Source organism: Pelodiscus sinensis, chromosome 1, assembly GCF_052426305.1.
Source record: "Pelodiscus sinensis isolate ZL-2025 chromosome 1, ASM5242630v1, whole genome shotgun sequence".
NCBI classification, from domain to species: Eukaryota; Metazoa; Chordata; order Testudines; family Trionychidae; genus Pelodiscus; species Pelodiscus sinensis.
Genome location: NC_143052.1, coordinates 244,409,208 through 244,436,853, shown reverse-complemented (window position 1 = coordinate 244,436,853; position 27,646 = coordinate 244,409,208). Strand labels below are relative to the sequence as shown.

Genomic DNA, 27,646 nt, shown 5'->3' with positions numbered 1-27,646 from the left:
AGTTTTTCTATGGGAAAAAATGTAGGGGGAACATAAAAAGTTGTGTGTGTGCGTGCTGAGTAATGTCTTCCCTTTTCCTTTCCAATCCATTCCAATGTTCCTTTCTATGCTGCCTCTGTCCTCTCCTTTATATTGTGTCAGTCTTTAGACAACATCTTAACTAACTCTGCACTGCTTGGCCCAGGCTCACTATCAGATAAGAACAGAACAAACAATCCTATCTAGCCTGTATTTGTCTTCGCATGTTTCTCAGCAGACTAGAAATTGAAAGCCCAGAACTTTCAAGGAGCCAGAGCTGGTTGTTATGCTGGACAGATTAGAGCCATTAATTCATTTTTATGAGACTGTAAGTGTAGGTGTAGCATGTTTGTGGTAAGATTTAATTGCAACTATTATTTTTAAATATGAGAAACTTTAGCATTTTATTGATATTTAGAAAAATTAAAATCTGGGTTTTTTATTTTAAAAAATTGATTTTTTTAATCCATCCTGGTCACAAGACACAGGATGTAACTGTCCCCATCTACTCACAATACTGTGTTCAGCTGTGAGAATCACACTTTAGGAAACATGTAGGGAAAGTCCAGAGGAAAACAACAAAAATGATGAAGGCTTTAGAAAACTTTTCTGCATAGGATAGGATAAGAAAGCTAGGCATGTTTAATTTGGACTCAAGAAGACTGAGGGGAATCTGATAATCTTCAAATACATTGAGGACTGTTATAAAGAAAACAGTGATCAATTGTTATCCATGCCCACTAAAAAGACAGAAAGGGAGCAATGGGCTTAATATCTTGCCACAAAGAGATTTAAGATAGATACTAGGACATTTTTTTTCTAAATATATGGATAGTTAAGCACTGGAACAGGTTTCCAAGGGAGGTTACTAAGGGACTGTTCAGGTTTACTTGGTCCTGCCTCAGTGCAGGGCACTGGGCTAGGTGACCTCTCAAGGTCCCTTCTAATCCTATATTTCTCAAATGCTATAAATTTGGGGTTGTAGACAAAGATACAGTTTTCCTTCAGAGACTTTGCTCCCAATTGAGCAGGTTCTGAGGAGAGTGAAAACACAAAATTCCTTTCGTAGACGGGATCCAAACAAAAATAGTAAACGGGGGAAGAAAAGTCAAGTGGAAAGAATGGGACTAATTTAGCCTAGAAAAGTTACTGTAAGTTGACTAGGCCATCCACAAGTCATATTCCTCAAACTTTTACTATATTATGCACATTTACTATATTATGCACAATCAAAATTTCTTCATTATGTTGACAATCTAAAGGTTTACTTGTGCTAGGCAAGACATTTCCAAGACTGATAAACCAAACCCACACAACCCTTTTTTCTGCACAAGCAGCTCAGAATGGAAACAACTACAAATGACAGCTCTAATGACATGAACATTCTAATTCCATTTTGGCCTATCTACCCTACTGAGAGAAGTATAGAACTGGACCTTTTAGTTGGCTTTAGATGGGGTCAAGTGTGACTCTTTATTGATCAGCAGGTCAATTCACACAGCATTTACTATATCTGGTATCAATTTAAAAAGGAACTCATTTATTCCTGGAAACATATAAGACATTTATGTTCTTTCTTATGGATATGTTTCAAGTATTGGGAAAAACAAATACTTTTCTCCAAGATTCTTGGATCAAGGTAAAGACAGATATTTTGCTCTGGAGAATAAAGATAAATACATTGGAGAGAGAACACTCAGAAAGAGGATATATAAGATGAAGAAGCAAAACATTTAATTTCATGAGAGGTAGAATATAAATATGCATAAAACTGGATGACAAATGTTTACATTTCTTGTGCTATTTGACAATATATAGAAATTTTATCCATGCATTGTGCATATTTTTTTAATTTAAACACTTAAATCCTCCAACTTCACAAAGATATTTATTGATATGGTAGGCCCAACATTCAGCAATAGACTTCTTCCCTTTCATCGTATCATTTTGCTTCATGCAACAAGAGATGTCTACAGATTGAGTCATCAGAACTATAACTACTCTTGGTATGAAAGAGGTTTAGGTTTTCACTCATTTGTTCCGAGTTTCCATTTTTCTCCCTTAAGCAACATCACTTTGGCTACCATTTTAGAGCCACAATTCATTTGAGATATGTCAATATGATCCAGCTATTAAAAGGACTACGATGCAGCATACAAACAAGAATAAAGGTATAACTTCTCCAATGCTCCAAATCATGCTGAGGAATGGGAATTTGATCAGATCACTGAAGTCAATAAAAATATCTTCATTAACCAAACGGGAACTGAGTGTGGTAGCCAGAGGTCAGCTTCCAACCCAGGAATCTTAAGGTACCTATTTTTAACAAAGTTGATTTCTGCTAGTTATTTCTAACTACATTTTTTCCTTAAAAATGTTCTAAGAAAATACAATCCATCTTAGGCAAGTGACCAGAATATATGCTTTTAAAATTACTTCCTTCTAAAATATAAAGTTTAAAAAAACTGGAGTGCAAAAGAGATACTAAGTTACGAATTTTAGGTTAATTACGTTTCTTAGAAATATTACAAAGATTCTCAATACAGCATATAAAATGTATTCTTAAGATTTGTAGGAAGAGCTGATACAGTAAAAACACATTACTTTTTGAAGAGCTTCATGCTGCAACTGAATTTACTATAAAGAAACCTGGTATCCAATTATTTCTTGCAAGTGATTAGCTTTTTGCTATGTCAGAAGAAAGAGTGAGTCTAATAATTGTAAGTAGTTTTAAAAGATGAACCTGAAGGAATCTTCCACTTATAATGTCACATACTTTGGAAAATACAGCAAATGTTTGCTACAAAAAAATAATCCAACTTTATTATATATGTATATATTTATAAAAATATATATTTCCCTGAAACTATCATTTAAAGAGTGATTATCACATCACCTATTTTTTCTTAATGCCATGTGACAATCTAGGAAAATAAACCACAATTTTTGTATATTAAATGTAATACTCTTTTAAAAAATACTGACCTCAACTTACTTATTGTTAGTTTACAAATAATAATGTAGATACTGTAAATTAGGGTAAGCAAAAGCATGCAAATCTATAGATTCTAAATCTGAATTCCTAGATTAGCATTAAAACCAATCACCGCAACAAATACCTCAACAGTATGCCTTGTGTGCAGAAAGGAAGCGATACTGAACATTCAATGCCACAACTGTAAGGTTTTCGGAGAAGCACCTGTGGCAGTTTCAGCAGTTTCTATATGGAATGCTCCCCCTTTCTAGGATTACTTGAAAAAATCAAGTCAATTCGAATTACGTAGCTGTAAAACATTGACATGTGTAGTTTTTACAGTTTCAGAATCTTCTGTTTGATTTAAACGGGCAATGGTGCATAAACAGGAAACTTACATCATAAGGGATCACATATTTGCAGGCAACATTAAGATTAAAAGTTACATTAACATACATAGAGTGCTGTAGCACGTTAGTCATTGTGTTTAAGCCATCACCATGTGACCACCTTAACAACAAGATAAAAGCCAGAAAGGCTCTGTAAACATTACTACTTGCATCCTGAAGCCAATTTAATTGTCAAGTGCTTTTGATGAAATGTAAATAGTATGGGCTAAAAACTACTGGTCAATTCATGGCTTCAGTTACTTCAAATTCAAATATGCTGCATCTTAAATGAATTAGTAATATGCTTATACAAAAGTTAGCAGAGACAAGAATTAAAAAAGGATCTGAACACTAAATATACCCACAGTGAGAAAAATCTTTTCCTACAGACATCAGTATACTAGTCTAAAGTTTGTAAAGCAAAATGTTCAAAATACTAAACTCAAAATGTTTTAACCCTTTGGTGTCCACGCTGCAAAATATTGTTTTAAATGCATGTTCTTCAGATAGTGGTACTAGAAAAGGATAAAGACTTAATTAACTGCATTGAGATTTGCTGGAAAAGCTGAGAAATATTTTGATAGAAATATATTCTGAGCTTTTATACGCAGAAATGAGAAATTGGTGCCAAGTTTTCATTGCACAACTAGTGTCACGATATAATAAAAGGTTGAATTTTAAATGAAAATTCTGAAACTTTTAAAATCATTGGCTAGATTCTCAATCTCTTCTCACATCACCACACAAAGTGTTAGGAGGAGAAGTGGAGTGTCATTCCACTAAAGCAATTCTCATTCACTAATCTATGTCAGGGTCTCAGTACCCTGGGAATGACAGAACGGTATGTAACAGGTAAAAGTAATTGGCAGATTTTCCCACATATGCTGTATTACACAATGAACACTGTTCAAAGATAAAAGAAACTGTAATAGTTTTCGTAGTAGCAATGTTCACCTAAGCAATGTACCATAAAGAGACTTTCTCCACTTACCCTCCCTCCCCCCAAAAAAAAATTCACAAAAAGACTTCCCAAATTGCAGACAGTACTGTTCAACAACAAAACCGTTACAGCATCACCACAGTACTTTGCCAAAATGACCCCAAAGCACATTCACAGGAGAATACTGTGAAGTTGTAGAATAAAAGAGAAATCGAGGCTCTAAATAGAATACCAACTTGATACAAATGCAATTGACAAAATACCACCATTTCTGCTATGTCAAATACATGTACCAAGGTCAAACTGGAGCATCTATATTAGCAAGTAGAAAGAGTATTATTGCTGCAGCTATTCAGTGACTAGTGACAGATTAGGAATTCAAGTTAATACTTCCATTATGGAAATAAATCTAAGAAAATGTCATCAAAGCAGATATTGCAAGAGATGTATGTTGGTGTCTATATTCAGGCAAGAAAAAGTACATATAACTTTCAAACCTGCTCAGGAAAGACTACCATCCAGTTTTCAAAAATCAAGACAAAACACAAACTGGAGAGACTTCCAAGTAAAAATGCTGCTGCAGAACAGAGCTCTTACATGCCACCAAGGACTGTTGTTGAAAACCATGCACAGCCAATCACCTCAACACTTCTCACAATTCAGAGAGAAGACTGATGGCAACATATGGATCGACAGTTAAAACAAGAACATTTCTCATGTCAAAAAGCCTGAATCATGTGCTGTGGAAACTCCCTTGAACAATAATCTATATGAAAACAAATTATATCCAAAAACTGAGGACATGAAGTAGAACAAATTATACGATTGATGTAGGTCATCTTAGAGATTTTTTTTTTTTTTTTGGCCAAATGAAAGCCAAAAAAAAAAAAAAAAAAAAAAAAAAAGACATACAATGCAAAACTGTACAAATAGCAGTTAATTACAAACCAAATGATAGATACACTAGCTTCCAGTAGTGGGGAATGACTTTTAGAGATTCAGACAGCACTGGAATACCTTTTGCAACAAGATGAGTGGATGAGATCATATACAGTTAAGCAGACAAAAGATCCTCTGGGTTCAAAACTAGAAAGACTTATGATAAGAATTTCAAAAGAAAACCAATTAAAATGTGCCCTTCCTCCAAATCTGCCACATACTACTAACATAATAAGCGACAGAAAAAATGAACCAACTCAATGGTTCTCAAATAGTGTCCTATAAAGCTGTTCTATACAGTGGACAGATAAGCTATTGTCAGAGCTAACATTTCTGTCAGGCTTTTATGCAAGCCATGCCTTCTGCCAACTCTAGTGAAGTCCCAGACACACAAAGTTTTTCAGAGCTTTTTTTGGCCAATTAAACTTAAAATTTCTGAGTTGGTGTGACTGCTACACTTTTCCTTTGACGACTGTTTCCCTGGAGAAGGTTCTGTCATTATCAAATCTGTTGAGAACACCAAAATTACAACAACAGGTAAAAATATGACAAAACCAAACCCTGGCCAAACTACCTGTAGAGATGAAAGCAAAAGTGGCTGCAGTGAAATATGGTACAAGTTTAAAATCATACACCAGGCAGAGGATATTGGCAAAACAAATACAGCAAATTCTACCCCTTCTCTTAATTGTCACAAGCCTATCAACATAGCTAGTTAGAACCTGAACCTAATTTTCATGGTCAACTGTATATTTCTCCACCACATAGCAGCTGCTAAAATAATACTCTACTGAACATTTTCAAATCACTATTCTCTTGCTAATCCTGAGGTCTCTCCAGTTGATTCAAGAAACCAGTACTTTTACTTACAACTATCAACTTTTCTATGAAATAAGTTCACCTTCATCTGGACTAGTCCATCTGAAGAACTGCATGTGTAGAACAAGCCCAGTACCAGCCATCTCTAATTTCATTTTCTCAACAAAGCATCTCTAGAAGCCAGAGCCAGGATGGTCAACATTCTTTGAAACCTACTACCTGTACTTTCAAGTAATCAATCCAAACTTAAACTTCTCTTGAGGGGGAAAAAAAATCTCACAAATTATCACACCACATTTAAACTCCCTTTTCTAAGCAAAGGGATCAAGAAGTTTATGAGAAACTAGTTAATTCAATTAGGCCAGTGTTTTTTAAACTTTGTAAGACCGAGGAACACCAAACGATTTTTTTTTTTAAATGAGGAACACCAAGGATATTTTTTTGAGCAAAACAAACAAACAAAAAGGTTGGCTGCCACTTTAAGGGCAGCCATTTTGAACTCTGATCCCCCCATGGCACACCTCTGATGGCTTCGTGTCCCCGGGAACACAGTTTAAGAAACACTGAATTAGGCTTATAACAATTACTGCATCCTTTCCTTCTGAGTTCCAGGCAGACGCATGGAAAAGATTTCTGTTGCTGCTTGGCTGGTGGACATACTTTCTTTTATGGACTTTACACACGCTCTTTCTCCTATGGCAGTATATCTTTGTTGTAGGTGATAATATCGGTAACTACAGCTGTCCTGCCTCTCATTTAAGAACATGCCACTACCAGAAAAGACACATCTAATACCCAATTCTTATAATAGAGGCAAGTGTTTTTTCTGCACTTTTTGCTATTACTGGATACCCAAATAACTCCAGACGTGAAAAAGGTCTTCTGCCATTTTTGGCTCACCAATTCCCTTCAGTTTTTGACTTGAGTACAGTTTAAGGATGTTAAGAACTAGTTGACTATCCGATAAGCAAATGCCAGCAACTAGTCAATTCTCCCTCCCCCCGCCCCGCTCCATCAGATAGAGGCAGCAATGGGGGAGTGGGGGGAGTACTTCAAAGCGGCAGCGCTGCACAGCTGATCCATGGCTCTGCTGTGCCTTTGAATAACACCTTGGTGTTTCAAAGTGGCAGCACCGCGTGGAGCCCAGGGTCAGCTGGGGACTCCCCATCTGATCCCGGGCTCTATGAGGGCACTTCTGCTTTGAAATGCACAAGAGCCCTCGCTGGGGACTCTTGTACATTTCAAAGCTTGCACGCCCATGTGCAGTCTGGAGTGAGTGGGACTTCCCACTGGCCCCGGGCTGCATGCGGAGTTCAGCATTCCTCCTTTCAAAAGTACAAGAGCCCCAGCGGGCCTATTTACTAGTCGAGTAGTCGATGGAAGTTCCATCGACTACTCGACTAGTAAATTAACCAACATATAACATCCTTAGTACAGTTATCCACGTGAATAAACCTCCAGCCTTAATGGACTGAAATGTCCTGACTTAGGAAGCTTTCAACCTTAAAGCACTCATTGGTAAAAAATTAAACAGCCCTCACTTACCAAGAGAGGCCTTGAAGAGCATGTTAACCTAATGTTCTGCTCTCTCTACTGAATAGAGTCAAGCTAAACGTTTTAGTACTTATTTTAAAAAAGTTCCTTGAAAATGGTCTTATGAAGATCTGTGTAACAAAAGAGATTTTGGTTTTGATTGCATCATCTTGATAATATCGTAAATTACTGTAAGTAGCACCCAGAGGCATAGATGCCACAGGGAAGGTGTGTAACTGAGTCTGGAAAGGAGGTACCTACAAGATGATCTTCTGTTTGAAAACAGTCTGTGTAGTAGCTTGCCATAAATGTGAAACATTCTGCTGAGAAGTGTTTAAAGTGACAGTCAAATGGAAAATCATCAATAAGAAGTATGTACAGGATGTGATTAGTGGATCTTACAAAACTAGTAGGATGATTCTTCTACAGAGAGTGTCAGTACCGTCATGTCTACTCTATTGGAGAAAAAGTAGTATAGGAAAAGCATTTCATATCAAGAATACTTAATGATTGCAAGATCCTATTCAACAATGAAAGCATATTAGTTAAATTATCTGGGTAAGGAAACAAAGAATGTTAAAAAAATGCAACAGCGGGTACATGCTACAGAGCACTAGGAGTCTAAGAGACTACAAATAAACAACTTCACGTTCTTGAAACCTTTATATCTATTAGGTGACAGGAACAGACCTGTATAGGATTCAGGAACTCCTTCACAAAGCAGTGTCCAATGAAAGGAGAAATCTTGACTTTTTTCCCCCAAAACTGATGCAGAAGAATCTGACATATATAAATCTCATAACCTAGTCTTTTATACTAAGGTATCTGTCACCATTAAATCTAAGAATTACTGTGGCTTCCAAATTTCTGAAGAGCAAAAACTAGAAATCTTGAGTAGTTTATGAAGGCAAGATGAAAAGTATCTACCAGTATGTACCAGAGCTAAGGAAATCATAAAGGACATAATAATTAAAATGTCAAACTAGATTTCGCCTGAAAAAGAATATGACAACAAATGTAGCTAGATACTTCCTTCATAGAGGGCTTCTCAAAGGATGTAGAAGAATCTGTCATTAAAATAAAACTATTTATGAAATACCTGATAATGTTCATATCCAGTAACTGACCCTAGATCACAAGTTGTCATAAGATTGAATGATGCATCAAGAATGTGTAAGAAAGTGATGGTATTTAGGAATTATGTATTGCAATGTTCAAGTAAAAACGGATTATTTTGGGGATTTTGCAGACAGAGTGTAACCAACATGCTAGTCACAAGTTATGGTGACCGAGTGATCTAAATCCTAATGAGGGGAACAAATAAGTTAGCCTATGATAAGCAGCACTCTAGAAGTAGGGGCGTGGAAGTTCAAATAAGGAGAAGAGACTAAAGCACAGTAGGTATCATGATAACACATTATAAAAACTACATCTTGGCCTGCATGCTTCGGGAGACAAAAAGGATGACACTCACTGGTGATGACAGCAATGAAGATAAGAAAATGACTGACACTTTGGGTATCTCTGCAAACGATCTAGTGAGTATATGAATGTTCAGATGCTAGAAGTCGTGACCATTCTGAATGATCTTTATTTCCTTTACTGGTCTGGAGTGCTTGCGATCTTACTAAAAATATTACAAAGTCAAAAGGCCCTTCGTAAGTGTATTTTTCCTGTGCACATCAGGGCTCTTATGTTGAAAACTCTCTTCCAGCTTGAGGATGACCTCTGTAAAACCACAGAATGCTAACTGGGAATTAATATATAATCAATAGATCAAGCAACAATTCTGGTGAGAAAATAGCTGAAATCTTTGTGCCAGCTAGAGGTGAATGGATAAAGCCTTACCTAACAGAAGGAGATGCACTAGTGATTTCACAGTTTCAAATTCCACTGGTCTCATTTTGACTTTGTCCATTGACATGTCTATCTCAGTTCTTGAATATCTTCTTTTGGACACCAAATTAAGTTATCACAAGCCAGGGAGAACATAAAACGCTTTCCTCTGTAATTCTGTCTAACAGTCATAAACAATAGTGCTGGTGCATGACTACCAGGCTTTGACAGCTTCCTAGCATGACATACTATTTTTCTACAAGATTTAATTCCAATAAATGCAGCTTTCTCTTGTGTTCTGGTATTCAAGAACCCTGAACAACATATTGGAATATTTCAAGAATATGGTATGGAAAAAAAAGTGGAATTTCTTCCTTTGAGTTAAGCAAAATAACTGCCCTTAGCAAGATTTAGTATGTTCATCTGAATGAACATATATCAAACCATATCATGATCTCAAGATTCTCTCGCCACCTTAGCAGGATAGATAGATGAACTGGCCCTGGCAGGGGGTCTCTTCAATGACTCTCTCTTGTGTTGGATTGATGGAAGTAGTACTGTGGCTGCTCAAATGGCAGTTGCAGTGTGAACTATTCATACAAAGAGGAAAAAGAATGATGTGATCAGAAATGTGCTGATGTGAAGCACAAGAGTAATGTGCCAGAAACCATTTCAAATTATTATAGCAGATATGCTCATTTATTCAACAATGCCTGTTCAGCATTTATATCTGGGTATTTTTAATAAGTGCAATATCTTCTAAACATTACATTTTTATAATATTAAATAAATCTAAGTCTGGAAAACATACATCAAAAAGGGCAAAAGAAAACCTGGCACCAAGAACTCGTTTCTTTGTAGAGTTTCTGTACACTGGTTTCATCATTATTTTCCAATGTGCACAATTTCAACAAATTATGCTATCATACCATTTCATTTTAATGAAAATACAGCACTTACAATGGATTTCTTTAAAAAGTATTATCCACTTTCATAATCAGTTACAAAGCAAACCTTTTCATTCATTGTGACCACCTGCTTCCCCTCTTCAAGAGTCCATGTATACCATAGTTAGAAGCAATCCTTTTTATAGATGTAGGACATACTGTGCACAGAATATGATTCAGCTAAAATGAGAAGGCAAATACCACCAAAAAAAGGTCAAACTATTTTCTAGAGTGTACATTTAATATTGTTTTACAATTAAAAATTTACACAGGAATGGAGACCCATATTTTCTTTCATCAATTAGGAAAATAATGCAAGTCTTAGTTCAGTTTAGACTGTAACATATTGGATGTATTTTAGAGGAGTGGTGAACTACCAAGGTGGGAATAAATTATACTTGAAGAACTTCAAGTAAGTAAAATGTATTCAAACTAAAGTTGTCACCTACCCAGAAAGGATAAAATTAAATACTGTCAGCATTAGTTAATTCCCAATGTAACTAAATGAGTAATATAAGAATAGTGTAAAAAACATATGAAAAACTGTGGTAGCCCAAGTTTGCTTTTGTTCTCAATTTTAAAAGAGCCCTATTTCAATTATCAGACTTTAATACGAGGTACTACTAGTAGTAGTATAATATTTTCATCAAGGTAGTCCATAATGAAACAATGGAATCTTAGTATCCTTGTGTTACTTCCCATAAAACACAAGTAAATAATGTTAAATTCAGTGTACATTGTATACCTGTTTATATCAGGTGTCTTTATATTTGCCTATCTGCGGTCATAGTTGTTTTCTCTGCATCTTCATGCAACTACAGTTTTAGTAACAAAAACACTGTATAAAGAAATAAACAATAATTTATTTATAGAAAACAAACAAAAAAAGTGGCAAATTAATATGAACAAAGGGATAAGTTCACCATCAGAACTTGTGGGCACAGTTAGCTAAAACCAGAGACATTAGAGCTGCTTTCATCACCTGTGTATTTGGTTCTTTGTGTTTAATTCTATATTTAAAAAAAATAAAACTTCTTTTGATCCCAGATAATCCCTTTAATTACTATAGCCATGGTGGAATTCATTAGTATACTATAAGGGAAGAACCTTTTTTTCTTTAAGACACAGAATAGATGTGAATAAAATGTAATCCTTAAGGCACTCTGCATTTTCAAGTAGTTACATAATCTATGAGACATTAACTGAGGGGGAGGGGTCCAGAGTCAAACCTGTATGCCTAAAATCAATACCCCTTTTATGTGTTTAAATATTGATATGGCTTAATTGTCGGCATTTAAATCTGAAAATAAAAAAAAAACTATACTTTTAGGTGAAATCATGGCCCCTATACTTAATTGCAAAACTCTCATTGAGTTTTCTTGGGCCAGGATTTTATTCTATATGAAACTGATGAATCAAATTAAAGCATTAATCCTGGAAACTGATCTATGGACGTGAGTTTTACAGATTCTGATGGGTCGGATTCAATTAGGGTCCATGAAGACTAAGTCACAGAAGCAAATCAGATTGAAAAACCGAGGTCTTTGACTATAATCTCTCTATGGCAGGACCTGTCTTTAAAGTCCCACAGAACACCTACGGCACTGTTTAAATTATGAAATACCAGAGACAAAATTGGTTATCTATTACATCAAATTGCCATAAAATGGCATAATTTCTGTTGCATTTTAGATGACATTAAAAAGACCAAAAATAGCTTTGGCCAATGCTATATGCCCTCTATAAAACCTTACAACAATATTCTGCCTACACAGCACAATGACATGTCAATATCAGGAAAGATTAATGAAATTATTTAAAGTTAGAGCAGGCTTTCTTACTTGTACTGCTCATAAAAGAAAACTCCTATTAGAGCTAATCATTTGTTTAATTTTGCTTCTAGAATCTTATTTATTTAAAGTACTTTTTTTTATAAAGTTATTTACCACTTAACATTATCCTTTCTGACCATTACAAAATCAAATGGTCAAATAGTAATTGATGATGATAATTAAGGTTTCCTCAATTCCACAGTAAATTTTTATTAAGTTGTCTCAAACATTCACTTTCAGAGTGTTCAGTTCAAAATGGATATTTATAAAAATAAGTTTGATTTCAAGTAATGTGTCAAAATCTAATAAGTTTGTATAACAATTTAAGTTTAAATTAAAAATTAAGACAGTTGTACTTAATATTATTACCCTGCAAATTATACTTTCTGAACTCTATATACAAAAAAGGCAGATTTCACAGATGCAGCACTACAAAAACAGTAACATGGAAACCAAAGGGTTAAACAAGAAATGAACTATGATTCTATTTCACGTATAATTCAGATATTCACATTGCAGGTTAAAATACAAAAAACACTACTTAAATTATAGAGCTAGTTCTAATGATAAATAAAGTGCTAAAGTATTTACATTATTATAAGCCGCAGAGCTTATACTCAACATGTCTAGGTGAAAACTGCATCCATTTTGTCCATGCTGTAAGTTGCAAAAGTTTGTGAAATTTTCTGAATGTTTGTGAAGTACAAAAACCTTTAAAGAAAAAATTTAACAGTGCAAATATACAATATATACTAATAAAAATTATTACACTAATTGCTGAGTGAAAGCTTTATCTGGCATATAAATCTGTTCTAGATCTTTTTAAAATTTATTAATTGTTACAGACATATAACATGTTGTAAATTAACTATAAAAGAGACAAGATGTAACATTTTTGGGGCATTTTTCAGAGGTGTAAAAAATACGGTTTTAATAACAAATGTACATTAATTCAGTGTTTCATGTATTGCACTGATTGATATCACCTCAAGGCCAATTTTTTGATTACTAGACATGTTAAAAATCTTGTTTTACAATAAATGAACATGTCAATCTGAAGGTATCTTAGTAAGATGTGTGCTGTTCTGATTTTTTTCAGTTTATTAGTATCTATGTTCACTATCCTATGTTAGTTAGACACACAACAACCAAGCAAAAAACCTCACTTACTCTATTTGAGCTCCATGAGCTACAAGGGCACTTATGGAATCCATACTACCAGACCGTGCTGCTTTATGAATAGGAGTTTCACCAACATAATCCTGCAAACACAAAGCACATTTTGTTAAGTATAACTTCTCAAAAAAATTACATTATTTCTAAACATTCAGTGTTTTTTTTCCTGACATGAATTAAGTAAAGGTAGGTGGTCTCATTCATGACTAGTTACCAGCTACTTTAACAGTATTGCAAAAATTACCTCATAAGGAAACCAATGCCATGTAATTATGGAATGACCCTTCTTTGAGGCTATCATCATCCATTAGTGATGCATCAGTGCTCAGAGGCCCAAATCAGGACTGGAGCAAGCAAAAATGCTGCTTCTCTTTCATGCAACCCTCCCCAACTCCTTCCCAAAATGTTTTTGCAGTTTGATAGGTCAATCTACTACAAAGATGTCAATGTCATTTGTAGGAGAGGGCTGAATTCTGCATGTGATCATGATCTGTGGGCCCACACTATGATGTGGGAAGCATGTTGTTCTCAAAGTGCCACACATCTACCACTGACATTACTAATGATACAGAGATTATGAGGAGAAGGGCTTGAAGTAAGTATTTAGTTCTTTTATTCAGTGCTTAGTGTTATAGTCACCACTCAGTGAGAAACATGCATCCCTTTAAGCCACCATTATTCCTGCCCTTTGTTTTGTTTCCCCTTAATAATCTTTGCAAAGTTCTTGTTCACTCTGCATTTCCTGCACTGCAGCAATTCCCAATTCCTACCCCCATGTACTTCATTCCTAATCCCCATTCTATCTGTTAAGATGATCAAGGTCAGCATTAACTAGTTGTACTACCAGCTTGTATTTTCATAGATACATCTCTTGGGTGTGAAAAAACTTCTGAAATAGCAGCTTTGGAGACAGAAAAGCTGAGAAACACCCAGGAGCAATTGGGGAAGTCATATGGCCTTCCTCCCCAAAAGGACTCCTGATCAAAGTGTGCTTTAAGTGTCAAAGCAAACTCATCAATATGTAAATAGCCTAACTTCTGAGAGATGCCAGGATAGCATGTGACTAAACATGAAAACTGACCCAAAGGGAACCTGGCTTTTAAGCTGGCTCCCTGCATATACTGGGAGCCTGCATGTAACCAGGAAGGTTAACCGATGAGCCCAGGCTCATTGGTTTAACAGGTACACAGTTATACTTTCACATCCCTCGTTTGTTTATGCAACAAACTTTCCTTTATATATGATTGAGAACCCACACTTGAGAACCTCAGCGGCTCTTAATACATTTAAAAAGCAGAGCTGCAGCGGGGTTAGCTCCCGGGATCGACCCCAGGAGCTAACCCCGCTGTGGCTCTGCAGTTTCCCCGCTTTATCAACTAGTCAATGGAAATACCATCAACTAATCAATCAGTTGATTAAACACAATTTAACATCCCTAGCCCAAGATGAGAAAAAAAATGTATAAGAGAGTGAAGAGGCCGAAGATAATAACATATGGTAGCAGTGCTCATTTGATGCACCTCCTAGTTCAAGACTCTAGCCCTTATTTCTGGAACACTGAAGTTGAAGTTGCAAAACACTTCCTAACAACCACTTTGCAGCAGCTGCTCTGAAAAAAGTAGGAATCAAGCAAAGTCTCCCACGTGACATATAATGGAACTCAGTAGTGGACTGTTTTGAACACCATATGAAGAACTGGCCTAATCTGATGACTGTTTGTGAACAAAATCATGAAAAATAAATGTCACAGCCAAAGTTCTCAACACTGGGCTTACGAGGAATGTTGAACACACGCTGAGGACACAAACCTATTTCTGCAGCTCTGAACATATTGCAGGGAAATAACTGTTTTATAGCTGATGCTCTTGAAATTTGGAAGGAAATCTCATTTATGAATGAGATCTTAAAAAGAGAAATATGCAATTTAAATTATAAGCATTAAAAAAAAAGGGACAAGCACTATCTCCAGCTCCTTTACTTGTAAATATTCTCAATAGGGATGTAAGCAACTATTTGAGTAATCAGCTTAGGCTTATCGGGTAGTCAAGTCACTACTCACTTCCTCCTCCCCCCTTGCTGCCTCTGTATCAGAGGTAGCAAGAGGGGAGGGGAGAAAGCAGGAGTTGGTGTTGGGGGGGGGGGGGGGGGTTGGCTTAAAAGTACAGTCTCCATGGTGTGTGTGGAGGGAGGGAGGTGCAAGGGGAGGCAGAACAGCAGTGGCCGTGGAGCCAGTACAAGCCGGGACTGTTCAGTCCCAGCTTGCACTGCCCTAGGAACTAACCTCATTGTGGCTCTGCAGTTTAAATGTAGTATGAGACAGGCTACCTGCTTGCATGGCTCCTACTAACTTCAATCTGCAGAGCTGCAACCGGGGTAGCTAGTGCCCCCCCCGCCCCTTGACTAATTGAGTAGTTGATGGAAATTCCAGTGACTACTCGATTAGCTAATTAACCGCTACATAACATCCCTAATTCTCAATACTCCATGACAGGGACAAGCCTTAACTGCTGAAGAGGAGCTGACTATGACATGGGCACCCAGAAATCATCCCTCCATAATACCAACTATAATAACCTTCAAAGCTAAGGGTGAACTATTCAAGAATTTTTTTTTTATACAAAGTCACACCAGTGAACTGGAAATCACTTGAGCACTTAGATTCAGAGACTGTTGAAGTGATAATCTCACTTTTAAACAGCAGTAGCTTCTACTAGTGTAAAAAGAATATTTTCTTCTTCTGGATTAATTCATTCCAAACTGAGAAATTGTTTGGGATTTGAAAAAGTAGGAAAGCTTATTTTCTTTTCCAGATTCTGAAGAGGAAAATGAAGATGACTGAGTTAATCAAAAAAGCCAATATTTTAAGTTTCTCATTTTGATCTGGCTGACAGAGTCAATTTAATTAAAAAAACCCGTCAACTATTATAGTTAAAAACAATTTTAACAAAAACAAATCTGATTTTAAAAAAGTGAATGTTTAACTAAATTAAAAAATTAATATGCTTGTTTTGTGGTAATATTATATTTTTGCTGTTGAAGAAAAAATGCAGAATACACAACGTTGCTGTTTTAGTTAAATAAAACAATTTTAATGTCTGTCTGGTGATATTCACCCTTCTAATACAGCATGGCACAGATCCTCCAAATATTAATGATTAACTTGTTGATCTGGAGATTGTCATTGGGAGGTGAACTTCATAAATATCTGTTTCAATTACCTTTAACAAAATCCCTCCAAAATTTCAGACTATGGAGTGGAGGCCCATAATGCCTTCCTAATTACAGACATGTAGTGGATTACAGAAAATACGATCATTTTGCTTATTTAAAGCATTTGTTTAATAAAAAAATCCGGTACTGAAAGTGTCAAAATTTAAATTGTAACTGCTATTCGTTTGCCTTCTTTTCAAACACTCTTCTGAAGTGATGAAATTGTTTACAATTATTTTTGGCCAGAAGATGATTGGTTTGGGGTTTGTTATATTATGAGGAAACATCTCAAGCATGTTACGATTTACGTCAGACTGGAAAACAACCCAATTGCCATTGACAACAGTCATTTCCCATCCCTGAACTCAAGGGGGAAAAAAAAAAAAACAAAAAAAAACCGAACACACTCCCTGAATTATGAAAACTAGCAAGTAAATGTTCTTCTTTCAGAAGAACATCTGAGATCATATTTAAAAGAAAGCTAATGAATATTCTTATTATGTACAATACTGTGGATAGATTACCAATAGAACAGGTCAACAGAAAGAGCAAAACCCATTTTCCAATGCTCAATAAGCTGCAGAGAGAGTACAATTCAATGGCAAGAAAAGCACTTGTTATGCAGACCATTTCTAGGACTCTGTTACTACAAGGGAAGACTCACCACAATAAACTGAGACAAGAGACAAGCAAATAAGCTAGTTGGATAATAAAGTTGTAAACCTGAAAATTCACTTCTTAGCTTCAGTATGCTTAGTTATAGCAGAGTCTAATTAAGCTCCTTTAGCACTGTTTTTTCTCAAGGCAAAAGCTAACTTCTTTCCTTCATGCAAGCCTCCCTGCCCTTCCTCTATTAAGACACACTAAGATGTAATCTCAGTGAATGCTCTCCTACCCCATTCATCTTAATAATCAGGACCATCTGGATATTAAAAAGTAGGGATGTAAGAGTGTAGATGTTTAAATGGATAACTGGTTACCCAAACAGTTACATGCTCCTCATCTGGCTCCCAGGGGCAAGCAGAAGTTGGTACTCATTCAGAGCTGCTGGCATGCACTGGCTCCTGGGGAACCAACTGCCACCCCACACTGCTGTCTCTGTGTGCCCTGGGAGCCAAGTGTGCATCAGCTCCCAGGGAGCTGGTTGCGGCTCTATGTATAACCTCTGAAATTGTCAGCTGTTACACGATTAGTCAACTACACAGTTTAACATCCCTAATTAAAAGTCACATACAACTTTAAAGTCTAAAAATGAAAGTCATTGTAACTGTGCAAACTTTTTTTTTATTAAAGAGAATTACACTAGAAGTTCTACAGCAGATTTACCTGACAGTATTGCACATCCTACTTATTTTATGGGAAATATTTTACAGCATAAACAGATACTAAGTAACACCTCTTTTTAAGAGAATAATTATGTAGGCAACAAGGCAACTACAAAATTTCTGATCCATCACTATAGATTTTTAGTGTATAGAATAATATATAAATTCACTGTTACTCCATAGCAATATAATGTTTTAATTACTGCTAGAATACACATGGTACATTATTTTGCCCTAAAGGTCATGCTTACTGTGCATTAATAAGCACATTGTTTGCAATTTTTACAACAGTATATATCTGTAATTATGGCTTGTCTCTATTACTGTTAAGAAAGTGCATATTATACTAATCAATCCTCCACCCATGAATAAATCTTAGTGCAGCCTTACAATACAGAAATAAAGATTATCCAACCCAGAATATAAATTATTTTCTTTCACCCATATTATGATGAAGAAAAATGTGTTCTCTTCCAATTGTTTTTAAAAGTAAATTGTAGTATTTTGTCAGACCATTAGCCTTGGAAGAGAAACATGAAAACAAGTATACCTAAAATAATCTCGTCAGCTCATATTAATACCAGTTTGAATTTTTATTGAATTATGTTGGATGGATTGGTGGTTTCCATGAGAGACAGTAGCTTGACTTAAAATGCATCTCTTAAACAGATAAGAATGTAACAACAGAATTATGGTCATTCTGCCAACATTACAGCAACTTGATAAAGACAGTTTTACTGAAAACAGCAACCACATCGCAAATCTTGGACTGGAAAAATGAGTTAGTCAAATCTTCAGTTAAGTTAAAATACTGTAACTCTCAATTTCTTTACAAATCTTGTTTTGTAAGATACTTCTGCTTTCTATAGTTAATACTTGAGATACAAATAATTGAAACTTTTCCAAATTATCTTTTATTAAGGAGTATGGTCCAGATCCACAAAGGTACTTACGTCCTTAACTCCCATTTTGTAGGCCTCGCTGCAACTCATAAAACTACTAAACCACTTACTAAACTGGTAGGCACCAAAATGTATCCAGTGCCTAAGTTTTGCATAATTGTTCCCTAGATACCTGTTTCTTCCAAGGGCAGATTCTCTATCTCACTCCCACCTAAGACTCACAGCAATCCACAAACTGACAAGGAGAGATGGGCAAATCACTATCTTGTGTTTGGAGCCTGATCCGGTATGTATCTTCAGAGGATATCTACAGTATGTAGTACAATTAAAAATCCAGGAGGTGATGATGACATCCACATAATGTTCAGCCCAATGACTGGAGCACTCAGCATGGAATGTGGGAGACCAAAGTTCAATTATCCACTCTGCATGATGGGGAAAAATGATTTGAAGATACATCTCCCACCTCTAAGCAGTGTGCGCTAATCCCTGAGCTCTGGGACATTCTGATGTGAGACTATCCAAATCTTTTGTCTTGAAGCTTTGGCCAAGTAGTTATTGAAGCAGTGGGGCTGGAACTTGGATCTTCTACTTTCTAAGTGAGTGCACTAACCACTAGGATTTAGAGCCCCTTCACCCTCTCATGGTGGGTTGCTAGCAGAGACCGGAAGCTACATCCAGGCTGCAGGAATATGCCTCTCTCTATGAAAACGGCAGGGCTTAACATACCACTCTCATTCGCATCTCTCATTGGTTAGTTTAAGTGGCTCCTTGCCTAGCCAGCTAGTTTTCTAGAATTTCTTTCCAAGATGCCTATCTCCCCCCCCCCCCATTTCTTCTGCGTGGATTCTGGCATCTACTATTCCTGTGACTTTTTAGGTACCTAGAAATTAGACACTACAATGCTCAGCACCACAGCAATGTCCCTTTGTGAATTCAGGCCTATGTATTTTTAAAAAACTAAACAAATATTAAACACAACATTAATACATACCTGCTTGTTTATGTTGGCCCCTGCTTGAATCAACCAGATCAGGCACTGAGGATGTCCTCCAAAAGCAGCAATATGGGCTGGTGTTTGCGCAAAACGTGTTGTACAGGCATTTACAGTAGCGCCAGCTCTCACTAAGTGCATTAGACACTCCAGCTTTAAACAGATAAAGGGAAAGTAATTTAGAAATATTACCCCTCAAATATGCCCTAATAACTTTAGGTATTACTGATTACATTAAAGAAGAAAATGGAACAATATTATTTTAAACTGACCATTGGTGGAAGTGGGCTAAACAACATTAATAAAAAATAATAAACTGGGCCTCAAAACCTCTTCCAGGTTTTCTCTGTCATTAAAGAAGTAGCCAAGAAAAATTTAACGCTTGCCAAAAAATATATATATATTAACAAACCCAACACCATTAGTATGATAAGGAAACAACTGACACTTCAGAGATGATTATAGTAGGGACTTGTATTCTGCTTGCTTCTATCAGAAAGGTGCTGAGTTTCTGATCTGGAAAGTTACGAATGTGATTTAAACAGACACTATAATTTGCTAGAACTTTAGTTTTCTGAATAAACAAAACCTATTTGAACTTATATAAGTTTAGGAAAGTTTAAAAGGAGGGAGTATGAAGAATGTTAACTGAAAATTCTACTTTAATATTTCTCTGCAGATGTAGAAACCCAAACTCTAATAAGAAAGTAAAATGTATATTAACTTTCCAGTGCCTTTGCTGAGTTAAATGGAAAAAAACAAATGAACCATAAAAATGCTACAGAATACATGTATTTCAATTAAAATTTCTGTAATACAGCCACAAGGGATGTAAGTAACTAATCAACTAACCGACTATCTGATAAGCAAAGACTTATCAGATAGTCAACAAACTAGTCTATTAGTCACCTCCCCAACCCTTGCTGCCTCTATCAGAAAGAGGCAGCAAAGTGGGGGAGGGATAGAACAGGAGGGGTGCTGGGAGGAGCTGGCTTAAAAGCTGGTTCCCTCCAGCTCCATGGGAGGAGGTAGGGGCACAGCAGTGGAGCTCCATCTTTGAAATGTTCAAGAGTCCCTCTGTTGGGGCTCTAGTACATTTCAAAGCAGAAGCGTCCTTACTGACTAACTGAATAGTCAATGGAAATTCAATCGACTATTTGATTAATCTAATTTTAACATCCCTAACAGTCACTAGCAATATAGAAAAAAGCATCTGTTTGGGTTTTTTGGTTGCCTTTTCCAATATGATCACTAGCATTTTTTTTTATTCAGACATTCAATCTTGTATAAATCTTGAAGTTTTTAGTATGTCGACATTAAAATAATTCAGAATGCTTTGAAAAGATGTCAGATTACAAAGGGCTACAAGAATTGCAAAGGTAATGAATGATCTTGACTTACAGGAAAGTGGTTGGAAAATTGTGTCATACAATTGCACAACTTTTGGCCTTCAGGTACAGGAATCATCAGAAAATTAACTTTTTAATATTTTATAATAGGTGCCACCATAGCATGTTTAATTTTACTCTAAAGAGTTGAAAGTGTGCTGTTAAAATTTTTAATTCAAATGACTAAAAATCTGGCACATTGTTTTGAAATTTTAAAATAAACATATGATGACTAGAAATATTTTCAAATATTTTTCAACTTCAACTATAATTGGGCAAATGTGTTGTGGCATTAGCAACTGTCCCTACCAGTTTAATAAATAAATTAAAATGCAATATTCAATCTGTATTTTATGAATTTAGAGGTTTAGTTTTAAGATAACTTTAATAACTAAATGTATTTCTCTTCTGAGAAAAGAGGATGTATGAACAGAATACAGAAAATAAAATGCATTAAGAACTCAATGGATTTAAGACTAGGTATAAAGGAAATATGGTAACTCACCATGCAACAGAGAGGGTTCAGAGAAGAGCCAGGATAACGATTAAAAAAAAACATGCCTTATAATGATAGACTCAAATAGCCAAATCTAAGCTTAACAAGTAGAAGGTTTAGGGGAGAAATTATTACAGGGGGTCCTCGCTATAACTCCAAAATACGTTCCAAAAAACTTGGACTTATAGCGAAACAACTTAAAGTGGGAAATTTTTGTGGCTGACTTCCATTTAATCCAATTGGGGTGGGAGGGTTTCGCATGACTTATAGCGGGGAATGGGAGGACTTATAACGCATCAGTTCCTACAAACGTCAATGAAACGGATGTATACCGGGGCAGCTTATAGCGGGGCCCCCTGTATATAGCATAAGTATCTACATGAGGAGCAAATATATAATGGCTTTCAATATAGCCGAGAAAAGTATAATGCAATCCAGTGGGTGGAAGCTGAAGCAAAACAAATTCATAGAGGAAATAAGGAACACATTTTTTGTGAGGGTAATTAATCATTGGAACAATTTACCAAACGTCATGGTGAATTCTCTCCATCACTGACAATTTAAATCAAGAATGGATGTTTTTCTAGAAGACATATGCTATGAATTATTTTGGGAATGTTATATGGCCTGTGTTTTATGGGATATCAGCCTAGAGGATCACAATGGTCCCTTCTGGCCTTAGAATCTATGAATAAAAGTATCTTGGGATGAGCAAATAAGTATAGTGCTAATGAACCTAGCTCTTAACATTCAACACGAGAGAAAATATCCTTTAAACTAATGTTAGTGAAAGTGTTGATACTTCACTCTACCAAGAACAAAGGTTTTTCTTTTTTTGACGTACAGATCCAGATTACTGGCCTGAAGAGAGGCAGGCAAATCGCAGTGATCATTTATTGTGAGCTACATAAAGATAGCAGTCTGTCAATTCCAGAAAAATAACCAGTGTCCTCCTCCTTCCATTTAATGGGGATTTGTAACCCATGCTAGCATAATTTCAAAACCTGTAGCTAAAAAAGGTTATTTTTAAAACAAGTCTTTTTAAAATGTATTCTAATTTTAAGAAGTCTAATGAGAGAGAGAATGAGTTGCTGCGCTTCATTAAAAATCAGAACACGAGACCATCTGCCTCATGGACTGAGACCTGCTTCTCCGAGTCCCAACTCCATCAGAAAATGGAAGTAGCTGCTAGTCAGGAAGAGGCCAGAACACCAGGTTCCCTTATTCTTGTCCCATGGATTCGAACACTGAGCACTCGTTTTGGTCATCATCTTTTTGGTTTCTTTAATGAAAAAAAAAGAATATTTTTCAAGTTCATGATATTGCTACAGTGGGGGGTTGGGAATCTTGGTAAACCCAAAAGGAATATGTGGCGGGTTGCAGGACTCCAGTACACTTACAGTATAGGGAAGGTGGACACTAGATCATGTTTTTTTTTTAATTAGCCCAAAGAAAAGTAGAATTTACTTACCATACATTACATTCAACAAAAGTAAAATAGTCAACCAACCAAAACAAGAAAACAGTCAAGGATTACAAAAGCAAGAGGCAAGCTGACACCATAATTTTTCTCTCTCTCACACACACACACACACACACACACACACGAAAAACATTAAAAACCCTGCTATCTTGAGACTGTTTTCCTACCCTCAGTTCCCTTGCCTGCACATTAGCTATTTATATCATATATTCCTTAATATACTGACCTGTCTTAGAGATCTGTGCAACACCTGAAATAATTCAAAGTACTATATAAATCATCTAAAGAATATTTTATTGAACATTAATTTTTATGTAGCTGATTTTGTAGGAATCCATTAGTGTACCAGGAAATATACATGTTTCAGTTTTCAGGGAATATACAGAAAACTGTTTTCTCCATGGGTATCCAAAAAGAGCAATTTGGGACTGACTATGACTTATACTGTTGAACATACTTCAACACAAAATCCTACCAGTGGAGGTTTGCACTAGTAAATGAGTCATCAGACCTTATGAATGCCAGGGAACAGTTACCTACTTATTAAAAATAACCATACATTTTCTTAACTGTTGTTTGTTTTAGAACTGTTATTTATTTGCAATACTTTCTCAAAAACTAGAATCATGTATTTCTCTTCTTACTAGATTATCTTTTTCCATTTAAAAATATGGGTCCTTGTCATCCCTTCCTTAACTCCCCACTCTCCAAAATACAGTCTTCCTTTTTTTGTTGACTGATATTAGTCAAAACACCTAGGCTGTGTCTACACTGGTAAGTTATTCTGGAAAATCAGCCGCTTTTCCGGAAAAACTTGCCAGCTGTCTACACTGGCCGCTTGAATTTCCGGAAAAGCACTGACGATCTAATGTAAAATCATCAGTGCTTTTCCGGAAAAACTATGCTGCTCCCGTTCGGGCAAAAGTCTTTTTCCGGAAAACTGTTCCGGAAAAGGGCCAGTGTAGACCGCACAGTATCACGAAAATGACGATCGGGGCTTTTTTGCGGAAAAGCGCGTCTAGATTGGCCACGGACGCTTTTCCGGAAAAAGTGCTTTTCCGGAAAAGCATCCAGCCAATCTAGACGCGCTTTTCTGAAAATGCTTTTAACGGAAAACTTTTAAAATCACTTAGGAAAGTTAGATGTCAGCAAGTTACCAGGTCCTGATGAAATGCATCCCAGGATACTCAACGAGCTGATAGAGGAGGTATCTGAGCCTTTAGCTATGATCTTTGAAAAATCATGGAAGACAGGGGAGACTCCAGAAGACTGGAAAAGGGCAAATATCGTGCCCATCTATAAACAGGGGAATAAGAACAACCCAGGAAACTACAGACCGGTCAGTTTAACGTCTATCCCAGGGAAGATAATGGAGCAGGTAATTAAGGAAATCCTATGCAAACACTTGGAAGGTAATAAAGTGATAGGGAATAGCCAGCATGGGTTTGTGAAGAACAAGTCATGCTAAACTAATCTGATAGCTTTCTTTGATAGGATAACGAGGCTTGTGGATAAGGGAGAAGCGGTGGATGTCATATACCTAGACTTTAGTAAGGCATTTGATACAGTCTAGCATGATATTCTTATTGATAAACAAGGCAAATATAACTTAGATAGGGCCACGATAAGGTGGGTGCGTAATTGGGTGGATAACCGTAGTCAGAGAGTTTTTAACGGTGCTAAATCCTGCAGGAAAGGGATAACAAGTGGAGTTCCGCAAGGGTCTGTTTTGGGACCCGTACTGTTCAATATCTTCATCAATGATGTAGATATTGGGATAGAGAGTACGCTTATTAAGTTTGCAGATGATACCAAACTGGGTGGGGTTGCAACTTCTTTGGAGGATAGGGACATAATTCAAAATGACCTTAGCAAGTTAGAGAAATGGTCAGAGGTAAACAGGATGAAGTTTAATAAAGAGAAATGCAAAGTGCTCCACTTAGGAAGGAACAATCAGTTCCATACACACAAGATGGGAAGCGACGGTCTAGGAAGGAGCATGACGGAAAGTGATCTAGGGGTCATAGTGGACCACAAGTTGAATATGAGTCAACAGTGTGATGCTGTTGCAAAGAAAGCAAATATGATTCTAGGTTGTATCAACAGGTGTGTTGTAAGCAAAACTCGTGAAGTCATTCTGCCGCTCTACTCTGCACTAGTTAGACCTCAGCTGGAATACTGTGTCCAGTTCTGGGCGCCACATTTCAAGAAAGATGTAGAGAAATTGGAAAGGGTACAGAGAAGAGCGACAAGAATGATTAAAGGTCTAGAGAACATGATCTATGAAGCCAGGCTTCAATGAACTAGGCTTGTTTAGTTTGGAAAAAAGAAGATTAAGGGGGGACATGATAGCGGTTTTCAAATATCTAAAAGGGTATCACAAGGAGGAATGGGCTTAAAGTGCAGCAAAGGAGGTTTAGATTGGACATTAGGAAAAAATTCCTAACTGTCAGGGTGGTCAAATATTGGAATAAATTGCCAAGGGAGGTGGTGGAATCTCCCTCTCTGGAGAGATTTAAGAACAGGTTAGACAGACATCTGTCAGGGATGGTGTAGACGGAGCTTGGTCCTGCCTTGAGGGCGGGGGGCTGGACTCGATGACCTCTCGAGGTCCCTTCCAGTCCTATAATTCTATGATTCATTTCTGGAAAATCATGCCAGTGTAGACACAGCCCTATAGTTTTTCTTATGGTATATGCAAATAGCGGGGCATCATTCTCTTCTGCCCACTATCTGTTTGGTGCAGCAAGAGGGAGTGGGTGTCTCCAAAGGAACAAGATGAAGCTCTACCATCCTGGGAATCATTCTTCACAAGTCCCAGCACACATAAGAAAACTGTTCTAAAGGTTCGCCTGAAGGCACAATAAATTTAGAAGCGCAATTACTTTAACCTCCAGTTACGATCATTTTCAAGTAGGATAAGCTCCACTAAAGAAAACACAAAAACAACAACAAAAGTGTATAAATAAGTTCAACAGAAGTGGCTGTTTTAATTTCCCAGAAAAATGCTGTTTCTTTTTACTTAATGAAAGGTATTCCATTTTTGTATCAAATCACAAATGTGGGGACTAATTACATAACAATGTCCCTTTCAAAGGTTGTATTTACTTCTATCACAAATACAAGAAAAGGTTTAAAATATACTGAACTATATTACATCAATATGTACAGGAGCTATTCCATCAATATGTACAGGAGCCATTCATAAATCCAGATAAGTAAGGCTCCGCTATAGCAAAGGAATTCAATAATATTTAATACAATACGATTTAATAAGCCAAGCTCTGCCCCTACCCTAAGAGAATTTAATTAAGACTCCATAATTTATTGGTATCCTGTATATATATCCCCTTTGTAAGCTTGCTGTCTTGCCTCCCTCCTCAAAGACTTAGGGTGCTGATCTGTGACACTGCCAAAGTGCAGCAAACTAAGAACTAAAATAGTAGTGATACATATCTGTATGAAAAATTACATACAAACATAACTTCTTCAATCTTTAGTATATTCACTAAAAGGCATCTCGCCACAGAGCACAAAATGGGCATTTTGCTTGGGGTCTCTCACGTTAACTTGCAGGCCTGCTGGTTCCCCCTAGCCCTGTGACGCGAGTGCGAGCACACACACAAGAGCCTGGGACAGGCTCACATAAGAAGCAATGGTTCGCACACAAGCGGCTGCTCTCCCCGCACAATACCAGCCAGACTGGGGCGTGCAGACAGAAAAGTCACAAAAGAGGGGAGGAGCGGGAGGGGAGGCGGGCATAACAGACTGAGAAACAAGGGAGCGGACGTTCACATGTGGGGCACCGCGCTTCCGACACCCGGGGCCGAGTCCCGCCCGCCATTAGAGCGCAAAACCGGCTAACACCTCGGCGCGGCGCAGATAGTCCCAGCGCCGCGCCGGTTGTGGTAACACGGGCACCCAGGCCGAGCCAAGCCGCCAGGCGGGGCCTGCGCGCGCAAGCAGGGACCGTTACTGGACTCGGAACGGGGACGGATACGTGGGTCCTCCCGGGCTCGAGGCACCTCAACCCCCCTTACCCCGCCCCCGCGCGCTGGGGGAGGAGCAACTGCCCCCTCCTCCTCCCTATTGGCTCCGCGGCAGCTGCCAGTGACCCCGGCACCTTTCGAAAGCTTGGCCGAGGGCCGCGGATCTGTCCCTGTCAATAAAGCTCCGGAAAGAGGCACCGGGCCCTGGGAGTCGCGTCGCTTCTCCCCTCAGCCAGCGCAGGCTGCCGGGGCCCGCGGCCCCGTCTCTTGCCCGGGGTCCGTGCGCCGGCGGGATGCCCAGGCGGCTACTGGCTCTGTCAGTGGGACGTGCCAAGCACCCATGAGAGCCCGCCGCGGCCCACGTTCCCGCACGGGCACCTCCCCAGGGGCTCCGGAGGGTATCGAAATCTCCCCCCCCCCCCCGCGCACACCCCCTTCCCCGCGCGCTCGGCAAGA

General features: G+C 37.5%; 1 protein-coding gene across 3 annotated transcripts in view; it reads right to left on the bottom strand.

The window, feature by feature from the left end:
- Positions 1 to 27,646, bottom strand: part of ANKRD10 (ankyrin repeat domain 10) — a 45,465-nt gene that overhangs the window by 17,333 nt on the left and 486 nt on the right. The window contains exons 1-3 of one of the 3 annotated variants that reach the window (XM_075918785.2): positions 21,728 to 27,623; positions 19,835 to 19,987; positions 13,398 to 13,489 (exon numbers count right to left, since the gene is read on the bottom strand). In XM_075918785.2, coding sequence (XP_075774900.2) covers positions 13,398 to 13,489; positions 19,835 to 19,987; positions 21,728 to 21,781 — 299 coding nt within the window. In that variant the 5' untranslated portion in view covers positions 21,782 to 27,623. Of the gene's footprint in view, positions 1 to 13,397; positions 13,490 to 19,834; positions 19,988 to 21,727; positions 27,624 to 27,646 lie in introns of those variants that run through there. The other 2 variants (XM_075918796.2, XM_075918781.2) reach the window with 2 other exon arrangements.